This window comes from Carcharodon carcharias, chromosome 6, assembly GCF_017639515.1.
Source record: "Carcharodon carcharias isolate sCarCar2 chromosome 6, sCarCar2.pri, whole genome shotgun sequence".
NCBI classification, from domain to species: domain Eukaryota; kingdom Metazoa; phylum Chordata; class Chondrichthyes; order Lamniformes; family Lamnidae; genus Carcharodon; species Carcharodon carcharias.
Window position 1 is genome coordinate 129,298,867 of NC_054472.1, and position 14,049 is coordinate 129,312,915.

At 39.5% G+C, this 14,049-nt stretch overlaps 1 protein-coding gene across 5 annotated transcripts in view; it reads left to right on the forward strand.

Annotated features, from left to right (window-relative positions):
• LOC121278672 (NEDD4-like E3 ubiquitin-protein ligase WWP1) overlaps positions 1 to 14,049 on the forward strand; it is a 197,276-nt gene that overhangs the window by 82,587 nt on the left and 100,640 nt on the right. For all 5 annotated transcript variants that reach the window (XM_041188993.1, XM_041188990.1, XM_041188992.1 and 2 more), the window contains exon 3: positions 13,849 to 13,987. In XM_041188993.1, the coding sequence (XP_041044927.1) occupies positions 13,849 to 13,987 (139 nt within the window). The remainder of the gene's footprint in view (positions 1 to 13,848; positions 13,988 to 14,049) is intronic.

The following is a 14,049-nucleotide window of genomic DNA, read 5'->3' on the forward strand; positions in this document are numbered from 1 at the left end:
TTACAACTAATGAAGTACATTTGAATTGTAATCCCTGCTGTAATATAAGAAACATGGCTGCCATTTTACACACAGCAAGCTCATACAAACAGCTACATGATAATGAACAGCTAATCTGTCTTTGTGATGCTGTTTGAGGGATACATATTAGCCAGGATACCAGGGATATCTCCTCTGCGTTCCAAAATAGTGCCATGGGATCTTTTATATCAGGCCAAGCAGACAGATGGATCCTTGGTTTAATGTCACATCCAAAGGATGGAATTTCTGACAGCGCAGTACTCACTCAGTACTGCACTGGAGTGTCAGCCTTGATTTTTCTGCTGAATCCCTGGAGTGGAACTTGAATCTGGAACTTTGTGGCTAAAGTGCTACCGACCAAGACACAACAGATGCAATTGATCATTAATCAATTAATGCCTTATGTTATATCCAGCCATATAGTCTCGCCTGAGTGAAGGAAAAAAAAATCACCTGATAAAAACTGGAGATATTGGAGCAATTTGATCCGTTTTGTGGCATGTGCTATTTAGTGAATAGTAAATTGAGTGGGAAAAACCTTAATACTTGCTTAGTTTTTTACTTATTCAGTTTAGCCTTTCACTAATTTTTGTTCAGTTATATGTCATGACAGGTTAATCAAAACATTTTAATTATATAAATATATACATTCATATTAGTATTACTATAATATGAACTATAAAATGATAGCAGGATTATGATATGTCCAATTTGTAATTGGATTGGCAGTATTACTTCAAAGCATTCAACCTGGATTTGATTGAACAGAAGTAATAAGACTACCCTCAACTTTGGCTAACTTTTAAAACACTTTACCTTTGATGTTTTTTATAACAGGAAAAGGTCAGTTGGACTTTGGTGCTTGTTTTATGTCATCTAAAATGTAGTCAAATGACTTGTGCAAAAGTGTGGCTTTCAGGAGTTTCTCTTTTATCATCATTTTTAAATTAGTGGATTTGTTTTTTTGAGTGTGCTCATTAAAGTCAGAATCTTATTGCTGAGATTTGTACATTTCATCTACCTTTTGTGCAGTAGGGTCAACATCAAGCATTCCAAAGTTTGGTATAGCACAACCAAAAGCCTAGAATTATCTGCCCTCTGTTTTAATGAGATGCCTTAAGTTCACTTTGGTGGTATGCCTATTCACTCTTGTAAACTTTCTAATTCCCATACAAATTGTACTAAATAGTGGCCCCATAGCAAAACATACCTTTGCTCATTAATTGGGTTAAGACTTCCCATTCTTATTTTGTTTAACATTCTTACAGCAAGTAGTTTCATCCCATGATCTATCTGTGGATGAATTTGAACTTGGTTTCAGGGAAGATAAAAAATAGTGTGCTAACCTACTGTTCTACCGATTTTCATGGCTTACTAGACTTCAACCTAATTACATCAGAAAATCAGGGAGTAAATAATGCACTGAAGATTTTTTCTTTAAAACTAACTGTCCTCCAGGAAAAAAAACCCTGATTTTATGTTAGTTATTAAAGCAATTTATTGCTTGGCTACTTATCACACCAAAAAGTGGAAGCACTTTAGTCTTTGTGATGCCATCACAGAATTGATTTGTTCTCTAAATGAGTTTAAACATGATCACATTTAAATTTTTGGCTTGCATTGCTATACTTAAAATGGCATGCTGTTCTGTTGACAATGATTAACTCCCACGATTTCTATAAAAATTGAAATAGAAGTATTGTCATAGTAAATGACTGAATGAGACAGTTTTTGCATTAATTAACAATTGTTTTAGCCTACCCTGATTACATAAATCTTAAGTGAGTTTTGCAATTGGAAAGTCTGAACAAAAAGCAGCTTTTACAGAAGTGTGTGTTTGCTTTCCATTAATCTGGGACACCCTGGTCCACTCCTCCATCACCCCCTACTCCTCAACCCCCTCCTATGGCACCACCCCATGCCCACGCAAAAGATGCAACACCTGCCCCTTCACTTCCTCTCTCCTCACCGTCCAAGGGCCCAAAAACTCCTTTCAAGTGAAGCAGCATTTCACTTGTATTTCCCCCAACTTAGTCTACTGCATTCGTTGCTCCCAATGCGGTCTCCTCTACATTGGAGAAACCAAACGCAAACTGGGTGACCGCTTTGCAGAACACTTGCAGTCTGTCCGCAACAATGACCCGAACCTCCCTGTCGCTTGCCCTTTTAACACTCCACCCTGCTCTCTTGCCCACATGTCTGTCCTTGGCCTGCTGCATTGTTCCAATGAAGCTCAACGCAAACTGGAAGAACAGCACCTCATCTTCCGACTAGGCACTTTACAGCCTTCCGGACTGAATATTGAATTCAACAACTTTAGATCTTGAATTCTCTCCTCCATCCCCACCCCCTTTCCATTTCTTCCCCCTCCCTTTTTTTTCCAATAATTTACATAGATTTTTCTTTTCCCACCTATTTCCATTATTTTTAAATCTATACCTCTTGTGCCCTGTTGGTCTCATTTCACCCCACCCCCACTAGATCTGTACCTTGTGTGTCCTGCCATCCATTCTTAATTAGCACATTCTCTTAGATAATATCACCACCTTCAACACCTCTTTGTTCTTTTGTCTGTGACATCTTTTGACTATCTGCTCCTATCACTGCTTGCTTGTCCCTACAACCACCACCCCCCACCTTAAACCAGCTTATATTTTACCCCTCTCCTAATTTTACTCAGTTCTGTTGTAGGGTTATGAGGACTCGAAACGTCAACTTTGCTCTTCTCCGCGGATGCTGCCAGACCTGCTGAGTTTTTCCAGGTAACTCTGTTTTTGTTTTGGATTTCCAGCATCCGCAGTTTTTTGTTTTTATTTCTTGTACTCATGTCGTTACAAATCCTATACAACTACTTGTTCTCACTTGTCCTAAGCTTGTAATCAGCCATTCTTATGTTGTTAGCTGCTTAAGGACTAGCAAGCTGTTTCAACTGTTGGTAAGCTCCTTGATACTTTTTGGCATGTATGGAAACAGTTAATCTGATTTGTACTGTCATACTGCTGAACCATAAAGATTACTGAAGTGCACTTTTCTTTAATTGTGCCTCTCCTATTAAAAGAGATTTATAGTGCTGCATGATATTGGTTTGTCTGTGACTATTAAACCTGATTCTTTGTATTATCTTGGCTACTTTTAGTCAGATCGCCAAGGAATTGATACTCTTTCCAAGCATGAATGCTGGGAGCCTTCTGTGTTTTTTTGTAAATTCTGATACATTGGGCTGAATTTTAACTTGGCTTACTCTGGTGGATGTGATAGAACACTGGAAATCCAGAAGTCAGATTCCCTCGAATGGCATGTTACATCACGGTCAGGTTCCTTGCTCAGAAGCTAACCTGATTGACAGTCCAGCAGTCCAGAGGAGACCGTATGAGGGAAACGTGTAAACCCACACCCCAGGGGATAGGGGTGGATGAGGTGCCATCCTGTGTCCTCTATGGGTTATGTGTCTGGGGAGGTAGAGGTTGGGAGATCAGGGACATTTTGGGGATGTTCGGGAGGCGATCACAAGGGTCGGAGTGCAATGGAAAGTTGATGTCTGATCACAGGGGACCGATTGTCAAGCAGGCATGCTGAATTCAGCAGATAAGTGGAAAGGCACTTAACTCATAGATTCAACAATCCTCACCTGAGTTTAGCTACTGGATTTTCTAAGGCTTGGGAAACCTGGTTGTCCACAGTTAATCTCAGAATGTTGCCTAACAATGAAAATTGGAGCCTCATAATATTTAGAGTTCAAACCTACTTTGTTTGAGTGGTTTGATCACCTGTTGCTGCCATACCTCTGTTAAAAGCAGAAGTGGGCCGTTTGAAGGTTCATTGACGTTGAGATTCTGATTTTTAACATGTTAACCCCCTCCCCACCCCCAACCGCATCCCCCACCTAACCTAAACTTGCCTTTTTTTGTGATTAAAATGCCCTCCATCATATCTGTGACCTCAAACAAAGTATGGAAATTCAACAGTAATAGGTCCAAGCATAAATCTAAATTCCAGCTATTGGGTGAAGGTATTATCACATTTATCAGTGGCTTAGTTGTTAGCACTCTTGCTTCTGAGTTAGTCTCACTCCTGAACTTGAGCACAAAAATCAAGGCTGACTCTACTGCAGTACTGAGGTGTTTATTCCTGCATTTTTGGAGGTGCAGTCTTTTGGATGAGTTGTTAAACTGAGGCCCTTTCTGTGCTCTCAGGTGGGTGTGAAAGATTCCATGGCACTATTTCAAAGAAGAGCAGGGGAGCTGTGCCTTTGCTCTGGCCAATATTTACCCCGCTTCCCTCAATCACCATCACAAAATCAGATTATCTGGTCATTATCACATTGCTGTCTGTGGAAATTTTCTGTGCACAAATTGGCTGCCTTGTTACCTATCTTATGACAGTGACTATACTTCAGAAGTACTTCATTGGCGGTAATGTCCTTTGGGGAATCCTGTGGTCATGAAGGCTGCCATAGAAATTCAAGTGTTTCTTTCTCTGTATGAAGTCTATCTACCAGAACATTTCTATTGAAGTCATTGCTTTCAACAGTGATATAAGTGATGGTACTTTAGATATGTTGAAGTTCTTTGCTGTCTCCAGTGTCATTTATTGGATGAGGCAAATTTGAGAAATTGTTTTTAATTTGGCTCAATAATTGAGTGCTTTCATGATGATTTAACTGATGGCAATCACAAGTTTTGGAATTGATGGGCAAAACTTCAAGACTGCTATCAGTCATTAGCACTGTCTATTTATTTGTCCATGGTCTGTTGATGTAGAATGTAATAGTGACTTGGAGGGAGATTGTCAGTGCTATCAATGAATGGATACCTTTTGCCTTTGAGAACAGCCACCTATGGTCTATGCAGACTAAAAAATGTGATTCAGTAAATTAAAGAATTTGTCATGGAGAAAGGTGAAACAAATTTTAACAAGCATTTTGAAACTTTCAATTCCACTTATCAGCAAATTGATCTATTTGGGCTCACAACCAGCAGCATAAATCAGTCCATAATAGAGAGGCTTTGCTTTTGAAAGTATTCAAGTTATGATTTTTTTTAATGTTAACATTAAAAAGTATCATAAAATTACATGTTTTATATTTCAAATAACTTTTTGTACTGTTAATTGTAACATTATACCTTTTAACGTTATGATCGTTACATTAACATTTGCTTCCTTTTTCAATAAACCAAAATAATGTGAATTTCCTTAAAATCTGATTGATTTTCTGGCACTATTTTTACGCATTGTCTTCCTGTGTCTTATAAGCAATCAGGGTAATTCCATGGAATACTAGTAGGTTACAAAATATTTTAATATAGATCATGATTATACATTGAATGAAACTAAGGTTCATTTTGCAAGCAACCACACGCGAGGGGAAGACAAGGTTGCATTTAGCTGTGTAACGTCTGCCCCACGATTTTGCCAAGAACCTTTTTGCTAAAGAATCTATTTGATGAATGCAAGAGTATCGGCAATGGATCTGACTGTAAGAGTAGGCTCATCACTTTCAAAGTGTATGTAATGTTGCAAAGCCATTTAGAAAGCTAACAGAATGCTAGGCTATATACCCAGAATAGCCAGGTGCAAATCTAATGAAGTTGTGCTAAAGTTTCACAGTGCATTGATCAGACCACATTTGTTTTGTATTGTGGCATTTAGAACTGAGCAAGAGAAATTATTAGCATTTATTGGTGCCTTTAACATAATTAAAATGTCCCAAAGTGCTACACGGGAGGATTATTGAGCAAAATTTGACACCAAGCAATATTGTGAGATGTTAGAGCAGATTTTTGTCAAAGAGGTAGGTTTTAAGGAGTGTCTTAGGAGCAAGGAGAGATAGATAGAGAAGGAAGGAGGTTTAGTGAGGCACTCTTAGAGCTTATGTCCTCAGAAACTGAAGGCACAGTTGTCAATGCTAGAGTGAATAATATCAGGGGTACTGAAGAGGCCAGAATTGTGGAGCACAAATTACTCACAGAGTCTTAGGGCTGGAAAAGGTTACAGAGCTAAGGAGGGGGTGAGGTCATGAAAGGATTTGAAAGCAAGGATGAGAAATTTAAAATAAAGGATAAAAGTGAAATACTGCGGATGCTGGAAATCTGAAACAAAAACAAAAATTGCTGGAAAAACACAGCAGGTCTGACAGCATCTGTGGAGAGAGAGACAGGGTTAATGTTTCGGGTCCGTATGACTCTTCTTCAGAGCTAAAGGGAAGTATAAATGTGGTGAAATATATACTGTTTAAGGGAGTGGGACAGGTGAAGCTGGATAGAAGGCCAACAAAAGGTGGAGGGAAAGGAGAGATTGCGAAAGATGCCATAAACAAAAGGTCGAAGGGGTGTTGATGGTGGTGATACTGACTAAAGGAGGTGCTAACGGTGCCATTAAGAGTAAAAAGCAGGGTGAGCAAGTGACAGATGGCCCTAGTTGGGGTGGGGTGGGGTGGGGGGAGGGGACGGTGTGGGAGAAAAGATCAAAATAAGCTAAAAGGTGGGGATAAACCAATGAATGGAAATAAATTTAAAAGATAATAGAAATAGGTGGGGAAAAAATATATATAAAAAATAAATATTTGGAAAAGGGGGATCAGAAAGGATTGAGGATAGAGGAGAGAGTTCATGATCTGAAGTTGTTGAACTCAGTGTTAAGTCTGGAAGGCTGTAAAGTGCCTAATCGGAAGGTGAGGTGATGTTCCTCCAGTTTGCGTTGAGCTTCACTGGAACATTGCAGCAAGTCAAGGATGGACATGTGGGTATGAGAGCAGGGTGGTGTGTTGAAGTGACAGGAAGGTCTGGGTCATGCTTGCGGACAGACCGAAGGTGTTCCGCAAAGCGGTCACCCTGTCTGCGTTTGGTCTCTCCAATGTAGAGGAGACCGCATTGGAATTGGGAGCCAGTGTAGGTCAGCAAGCATGGGTGATGAGTAATTGGTGTGAGTTAGGATGCAGGCAGCAGAATTTTGGGTAATCATACGTTTATAGAGGATGGAGGCTGAGGGTAGCTAGGAGTGCATTGGGATAGTCAAATATAGAGGTAGAAAAGGCATTGATAAGGGTTCCAGCAGCAGATGAATCAGGGATGGAGTTGGGTGAGAGGTTAGAAATACACAGTCTGTGTAGATGTGAGTATGTGATTGTGTAACTAAAACCTGTCGTCCTTGAAACCATTCTGGTAAATTTATCTGCAAACTCTCAAGTGCCTTCACACCTTTCCTAAAGTGTGGTGAACAAAACTGGCTGCAGTGCTTAGGTTGGGGCCTAACCAGAGCTTCATAAAGGTTCAGTGTAACTTCCCTGCTTTTGTATTCAATGCCTATATTTATGATCCCATATCCTTTGCAAACCACTCTCTCCACATGTCTTGCCATTTTCTAAGATTAATGCATGTGCACCCCCAGGTCCCTTTGTTCCTGCACATTCTTTAGAATTGTGCCATTAATTTATTTTATTCTTGCCTATCCCTTTTACCATATTGCATTACTTCATACTTTTCTGTATTAAATTTCATCAGCAATTAGCCTGCCTATTCTACTGGTTTATTTATGCCCTGCAGGCGATTCGTATCTTCCTCACTGTTTGCCACTCCTCCAAGTTTGGTATCATTGGCAAATATTGAAATTTTCCTCTTCTAAGATGCAGGTCATTTTTATGTAGCAAAATAAAAGCAGTGGTCCTAGCACTCATTCTCCAGTCCCATAAATAATTATTTACCATGACTTGCTTTTTTCTGGCCTTAAGCTGTTTTTTTTTATCCAGTTGGACACTGACCCATCTATTCCATAAGCCTCAATTTTGTTAACTGACCTTTTATGTGACATCTTGTCAAATGCTTTCTTAAAATCCATGGGCAGCATTTTGCCCTTGGCGGGGGCGGTCAAGAAGCCGACCGGCACCACACCGCGATTTCATGCTGGTGGGGCAGTTAAGACTCGCCCAGCGTGGAATGAGAACAGCAGTGCTGAGCACTGCCTGCGTGGCCGGGGTGGAGGAGTGCGAGTGGGCCTAGCACGACCTTTGCGCATGCGTGCAAAAAAGTGCTTCAATCTCCCTGAGGCGTGGAGCTGCTTCAGGGAGATGAAGTGCTGTTTAAAAAAAAAAAGTGAAGAGAATAAAAATGTCATAAAACATGTCCCCTCGCGTGACTCTGTCACATGAGCAAGGACATGCTTTTAATTCAAGTGTGAAATTTCTATTTTATTTTTATTTGCTTTAGGAAATCTTATTCCGCCCGTGTATGAGGTTTCCTAAAAAGTGCAAAAGCCGCTTGGTGTTTTCACCTGCCCTCCAAGCATGAGGTTGAATGGGCAGCATAATTTTGAAATTAATTACCTTTTTTATGGCCTTAATAGGCCTTTTAATTATTGTTGAGTGTGCTGCCGACTCTAGCCTGCGCCCGCCAAATGAAATATCGCAGGACGATGTTGTGACGTTGGGATGCTTGCCCAACGTCATTGCTTGTCGTTTTACGCTTTGCCGGGTCAGGCGTGCGTTTCCTGCCGAACTCAATATTCTGCCCCATATAAACAATATCCACTGCATTCCCTTCTTTAACCTTCTCTGTTACTTCACCAAAAAAAACCAATTAGTTGATCAAGCACAATCTGCCTTTTACAAATCTGTGTTGGCTCTCCTTAATTATCTCAAAGCTCTCCAAGTGTCTTTTGATTTTTTTTCCCTGGTTGTAGATTCCACACCACTTACCCACCACTGAACATATTAATATACAAATTAGGAGCAGGAGCAGGGCATTCGGTCCCTTGAGCCTTTTCCGCCATTTAGATAAGATAAGATCATGGCTGACCTGATTGTGGCCTATAACCTACTTTCTTATCTCACCCCTATAGCCTTTGACTCCCATGTCAGTCAAGAACCTGTCTAACTCAAATATTCTTAAAAATATTCGATGACCTTGCCTCCACTGCTGCCTGGGAAAGAGACCAGCAACTCTGATAGAAAGATTTTCTCCTCATCTCCATCTTAAATAGGAGACCGCCTATTTTTTCACTGTGTCCCCTAGTTCTAGTGTCTCCCATAGAGAGAAACACCCTCTCAGCATCCACCCTGTCAATTCCCCTCAGGATCTTAGTTTTCAATAAGATCACCTCTCATTCATCTAAACTCCAGTGGATACAGGTTTAACCTGTCTAACCTTTCCAAGATAACCCCTCTCATTTCAGGAATCTGCTGAGTGAACCTTCTGTGAACTGTTAATATTATTATATCCTTTCTCAAGTAAAGGGACCAAAACTGTACACAATACTCCAGATGTGGTCTCACCAATGCCCTGTATAGCTGCAGTAAAACTTCCCTACTTTAATATTCCATTCCCCTTGCAATAAATTACAACATTCCATTTGCCTACCTCATCACTTGCTGAGCCTGATATTAATTTTTGAGATTCATGTACCAGGACACCCAAATCCCTCTGTACCGCCAAGTTTTGCAGTCTCTCCGTTTAAATAACTTACTTTTTTTTTGTTCTTCCTGCCAAATTGGACGAGTTCACATTTCCCCACATTATGCTCCATCTGCCAATTTTTTGTTCACTGATTTAACCTATCTGAATCTCTTGGTAAACTTTTTATGTCCTCCTCACAATTTACTTTCCTACCTATCTTTGCGTTATCCACAAATTTAGCAATTCTTCATTTGGTTCCTTCATCCAAGTCATTGGCGTGGATTGTAAATAGTTGAGGCCCCAGCATTGATCTTTGTGACACTCTATTGGTTACAGCTTTCCAACCTGAAAATGACCCATTTAACCATACTCTCTGCCTCCTGTTAGCTAACCAATCCACTGTCCATGCCAGTATACCCACTACACCATGTGCTCTTATCTTGTGTAGTAATCTTTGGTGTGTCACCTTATCAAATGTCTTTTGGAAATCCAAAAAGAGGTATCCCATTATCCACGTTACTTGTTAATTCCTCAAAAAACTCTAATAAATTAGTCAAACATGATTTCCCTTTCACAAAACCATATTGACTCTGCCTAATTGCAGTAAGGGTTTTAAGTGCCCTGCTATAACCTTAATAATAGGTCCCAACATTTTCCTTATAACAGATGTTAGGCTAACTGGCCTGTAGTTCACTGCTTTCAATCTCCTTTCTTGAATAGAGGAATTAAATTTGTTGTTTTCCAATCTAATGGGACCTTTCCAGAAACGAGGGAATTTTGGAAAATTCAAACCAATGCACCTGCTATCTCTGCAGCCATTTCTTTTAGGACCCTTGGATGAAGTCCATCAGGTACTGGTGATTTGTCAGCCTTTAATTCTAATAGTTTTCTCAGTACACTTACCCTGATGATTATAATTGTTTTAAGTTGCTTTCATCTCTTGATTCACAAGTATTTCTGGGATTTTATTTCTGCCTTCTGGAGTGAAGGCAGACACAAAATATATGTTAAACACTTCCACAGTTTCTTTATTTCCTGTTATTAATTCCCCAGACCCTCACCCTCTAGAGGACCCAGGATCCATGCTTACTTTAGTTACTCTTTTCCTTTTTAAATACCCTTGTAGAAACTCTTGCAATCTGTTTTTATATTTCTTTTTCTCACACTTTAATTCCTTCCCCCTTATCAATTTTGTTGTCACCCTTCGTTGGTTTTCACATACTGGCTAATCTTCTGACCTACCATTAATATTCGCAGAATTGTACACTTTTTCTTTTACTTTGATGCTATCTTTAACTTCCTTTGTTAGCCTTATCTCTTAGACTCTTTCTTTCTCACTGGAATGTATCTTAGCTGAACATTATGAAATATCTCCTTAAATGTCTATCACTGCATTTCTACTGACCTACCCCTTAACCTATTTTCCAAGTTCACCTTGGCCAGCTCCATCTTCACAACTTTGTAATTGCCTTTAATTAAGTTTTTAAAACACTAATCTTAGAACCACTCTTCTGTTCCTTAAACTGAATGTGAAATTCAATCATGTTATGATCACTGCTATCTAGAGATACTGTGTAATCCTACCTCATCGTAAACTACTAGGTCTAGAGTAGCCTGCTGAGTGGTTGGCTCTAGAACATGCTGCTCTAAGAAACTGTCCTGAAAACACCCTATGAACTCATCTACCTTGGCCAATCTGACTCGTCCAATCTGTATATGGAGTAAAATTACCCATGATAATTGCAGTGCCTTTCTGAGAAGCCCCCATTATTTCTTCCTGTATACCCTATCCTACAGTGTGGTTACTGTTATGGGGCCTATAAACAATTCCCACAGTTGGCTTAATCCCTGTGCTATTTCTAATCTTTACATCCTGATCTTTAGAATTAAGCTCATCTCCCACTATTGTACTAATGTCATCCTTAAATAACAGAGCAACCCCACCACCCTTTCCTAGCTTCCTGTCCTTCCAAAATATCAAGCACCCTTGAATATTCAAGTCCTACCATTGGTCACCTTGCAACAACACTTCTGTGATGACTATCAGATCATACATATTTATTTCTATTTGAGCTGGCAATTCACTTGCTTTGTTACGGATGCTACAGGCATTCAGATACAAAGCCTTTAGCTTTGACTATTTTTGCAAACTCTGGCTTTATCTGCTGTCGCACTCTTAAATTTGTATGCTCTGTCCCTTCCTGCCACACTCTGATTGTCATTATCCTTATTGCTACATTGCTCTTTTGCCTCGTCTTTTTCCTTTAAATCTGCGTCTTCCCTCACTTGATCCCTCGCTCCACTTTTTAGTTTAAAACCCTCTCTACTGCCCCCATTATATGATTTGCCAGAACACTGGTCCTAGCTCAGTTTAAGTGAAGACCATCCCAATGGTGCAGCTCCCACTTGCCCTAGTACTGGAGCCAGTGCCCATGAATTGATGAAACCCATTGTTCCCACACAAATCTTTGAGCGGCACATTTAACTCTAATCTTATCTAATCTACAAGAATTTGTTCATGGTTTAGGTAATAATCCAGAGATTATTATCACTGCTTTTTATGGCTCCTCTTGCACTGAAGCCTTGCTACTTTTTTCACCTTCCCTGAAGTCTCGCTGCTTTTTATGTCAAACTAAATGGCCTGTAGTTGCTAGGACTGTCCATATACCCTTCTTTGCATAAGGGTGTGACAAAAACATTTGTCGCTCTGTAATCCTCTGGCACCTCCCCCATATTTAGGGAAGATTGAAAGAATAAGGCAAGCCCTTCTGCTAACTCCACACTCACCTCCTTTAGCAACCTGGGATGAAAGCCATCAGGATCAGATGACTAATTATAACTATCTTTTCCAGGACTTCTTCCCTTTCAATTTTCACACTTTCCATTGCCTCCACTATCTCCGCTTCTACCTATATATTATCTTAAACTCGTCTCGGGGTCAAATAGGAGACCTAGATTGCGAAAGTCTGCTTCAACCTTGAACAGTTTGGGTGTGGAGCTTGTAGTTGGAAGCCAGTGACTTCCCAAAACCCAGAATATTATTCAAAGTAAGACACAGTAGGACTGAAGGTATTCCATTTAAACTAATTAAAAATAAACAAAAAAAATCAGTAAAATTGGTTTTAGCCAGAATGATAAATGATTGGAATAATTACCAATTAAGATAGAACCAAAAACATTAGAGGTTTTCAAAACATGGTTAAATAGTTTGGTACGATATAGGTCTTTCATTATCCTTGACCTTTCTTTATGTTCTTGCACTTACTTGGCTGTCTTGCATCAGGCAAAATCATCATACTTTTATGTTACAGTAATTCCCCATTTTAAATTGACCTGTTTAACTCAGTCCTCTTTAACACCCGTCAGTTAATAGTGTCCCTATTTGCATTTAGCGCCAGGATTTTGTTTTAGCCTTCCTTCACGCCGGGTTACGTGACCCTATTGAGCTATTTTGGAGTGGCCTCTTCCGCTCCCTGACCCTCCCGGTTGCTGCCAACCTTCATGGTGGCTGCCAACTTTCCCTCCCGCCGACCCTCTTGTTGCCTCTCCGGTTTGTGGACTACCTCTGCATAACCTGCAACTTGAAGCTGCTCTGCCTGCTCCTCACTGCTCACCTTGCCAACCCTCACTCACAGCAAAGATGGCGAGCTGGAGGGTTGGGGAACAGGAGAGGCAGTGGGCCAGAGAGGTGACAAGCGGAGGGCTGGGGAATGGAAGAGCAAACCGGATGAACAGAGAGCAGGAGAGACGGCAAGCCAGAGGTAAGTAGAAAGTGTCAGCATATTTCTTTTATATATTTTTAACTTTATTTTAAATTATTTTAATTTAATACTTATTTCATTAACAAATATAAGAATTCAGCCATGTAAAGTATTTTAGCTTACAGGGTGTAATGTTTTAATGTTTTTTTCCTGATGAGAAAGATCCTACAGAACTTAACTACAGCTTTTACGTTGGTTATAATGGGAAAATCTGATTCAGTTAATGTTGTTTCAATTAAAGTTGCACTTTTCAGGAATGCAACTACCATGGTAAACAAAAATGCTAATCCAGATTGTTTTCAACGGACAATGGACTGCTGATAATGTTTCTAAATATTTGCATTTATTGCTATTAATAGAAAAGTTTTATTAATTTCAAATCATATATAACTAACATTTTTAAAAACATTAGTTGCAGTATGAGATGTTAATGTATTCTAGGTGAAAATAATAGCTTTGCAAGAATATGTATTTTAAGATGAAATGTGAACTGTTTGTTTTAGTTAAATTTAAATGTGGGCATGACGTTTATTTAAGAATGAGACTTTTTCATTGCTAAATATCTGATAATACAGATCGTTATAATACAGCCCAAATAGGATTTGTTTGATACAGCTTCTATCCGATCTACTGGGGATGTACCATATGCATTTATTTCAATTTGTAATTTTACTTAATAGTTGCTTCTGCAAAACTAAAAAGAAGAAAGAATTGGTTTGGAACTGCAATCTATGTGGAATTATCAGCAGACGGAGAATTAAAGAAATCTGCAAAGTCACATAGTTCTTCCAATCCAAAATGGGATGAGCACTTAACAATGTAAGCACAATTATGAAACAAATAATTAACCTTCTATAGCATTATTTTCAATGTGAAACAAA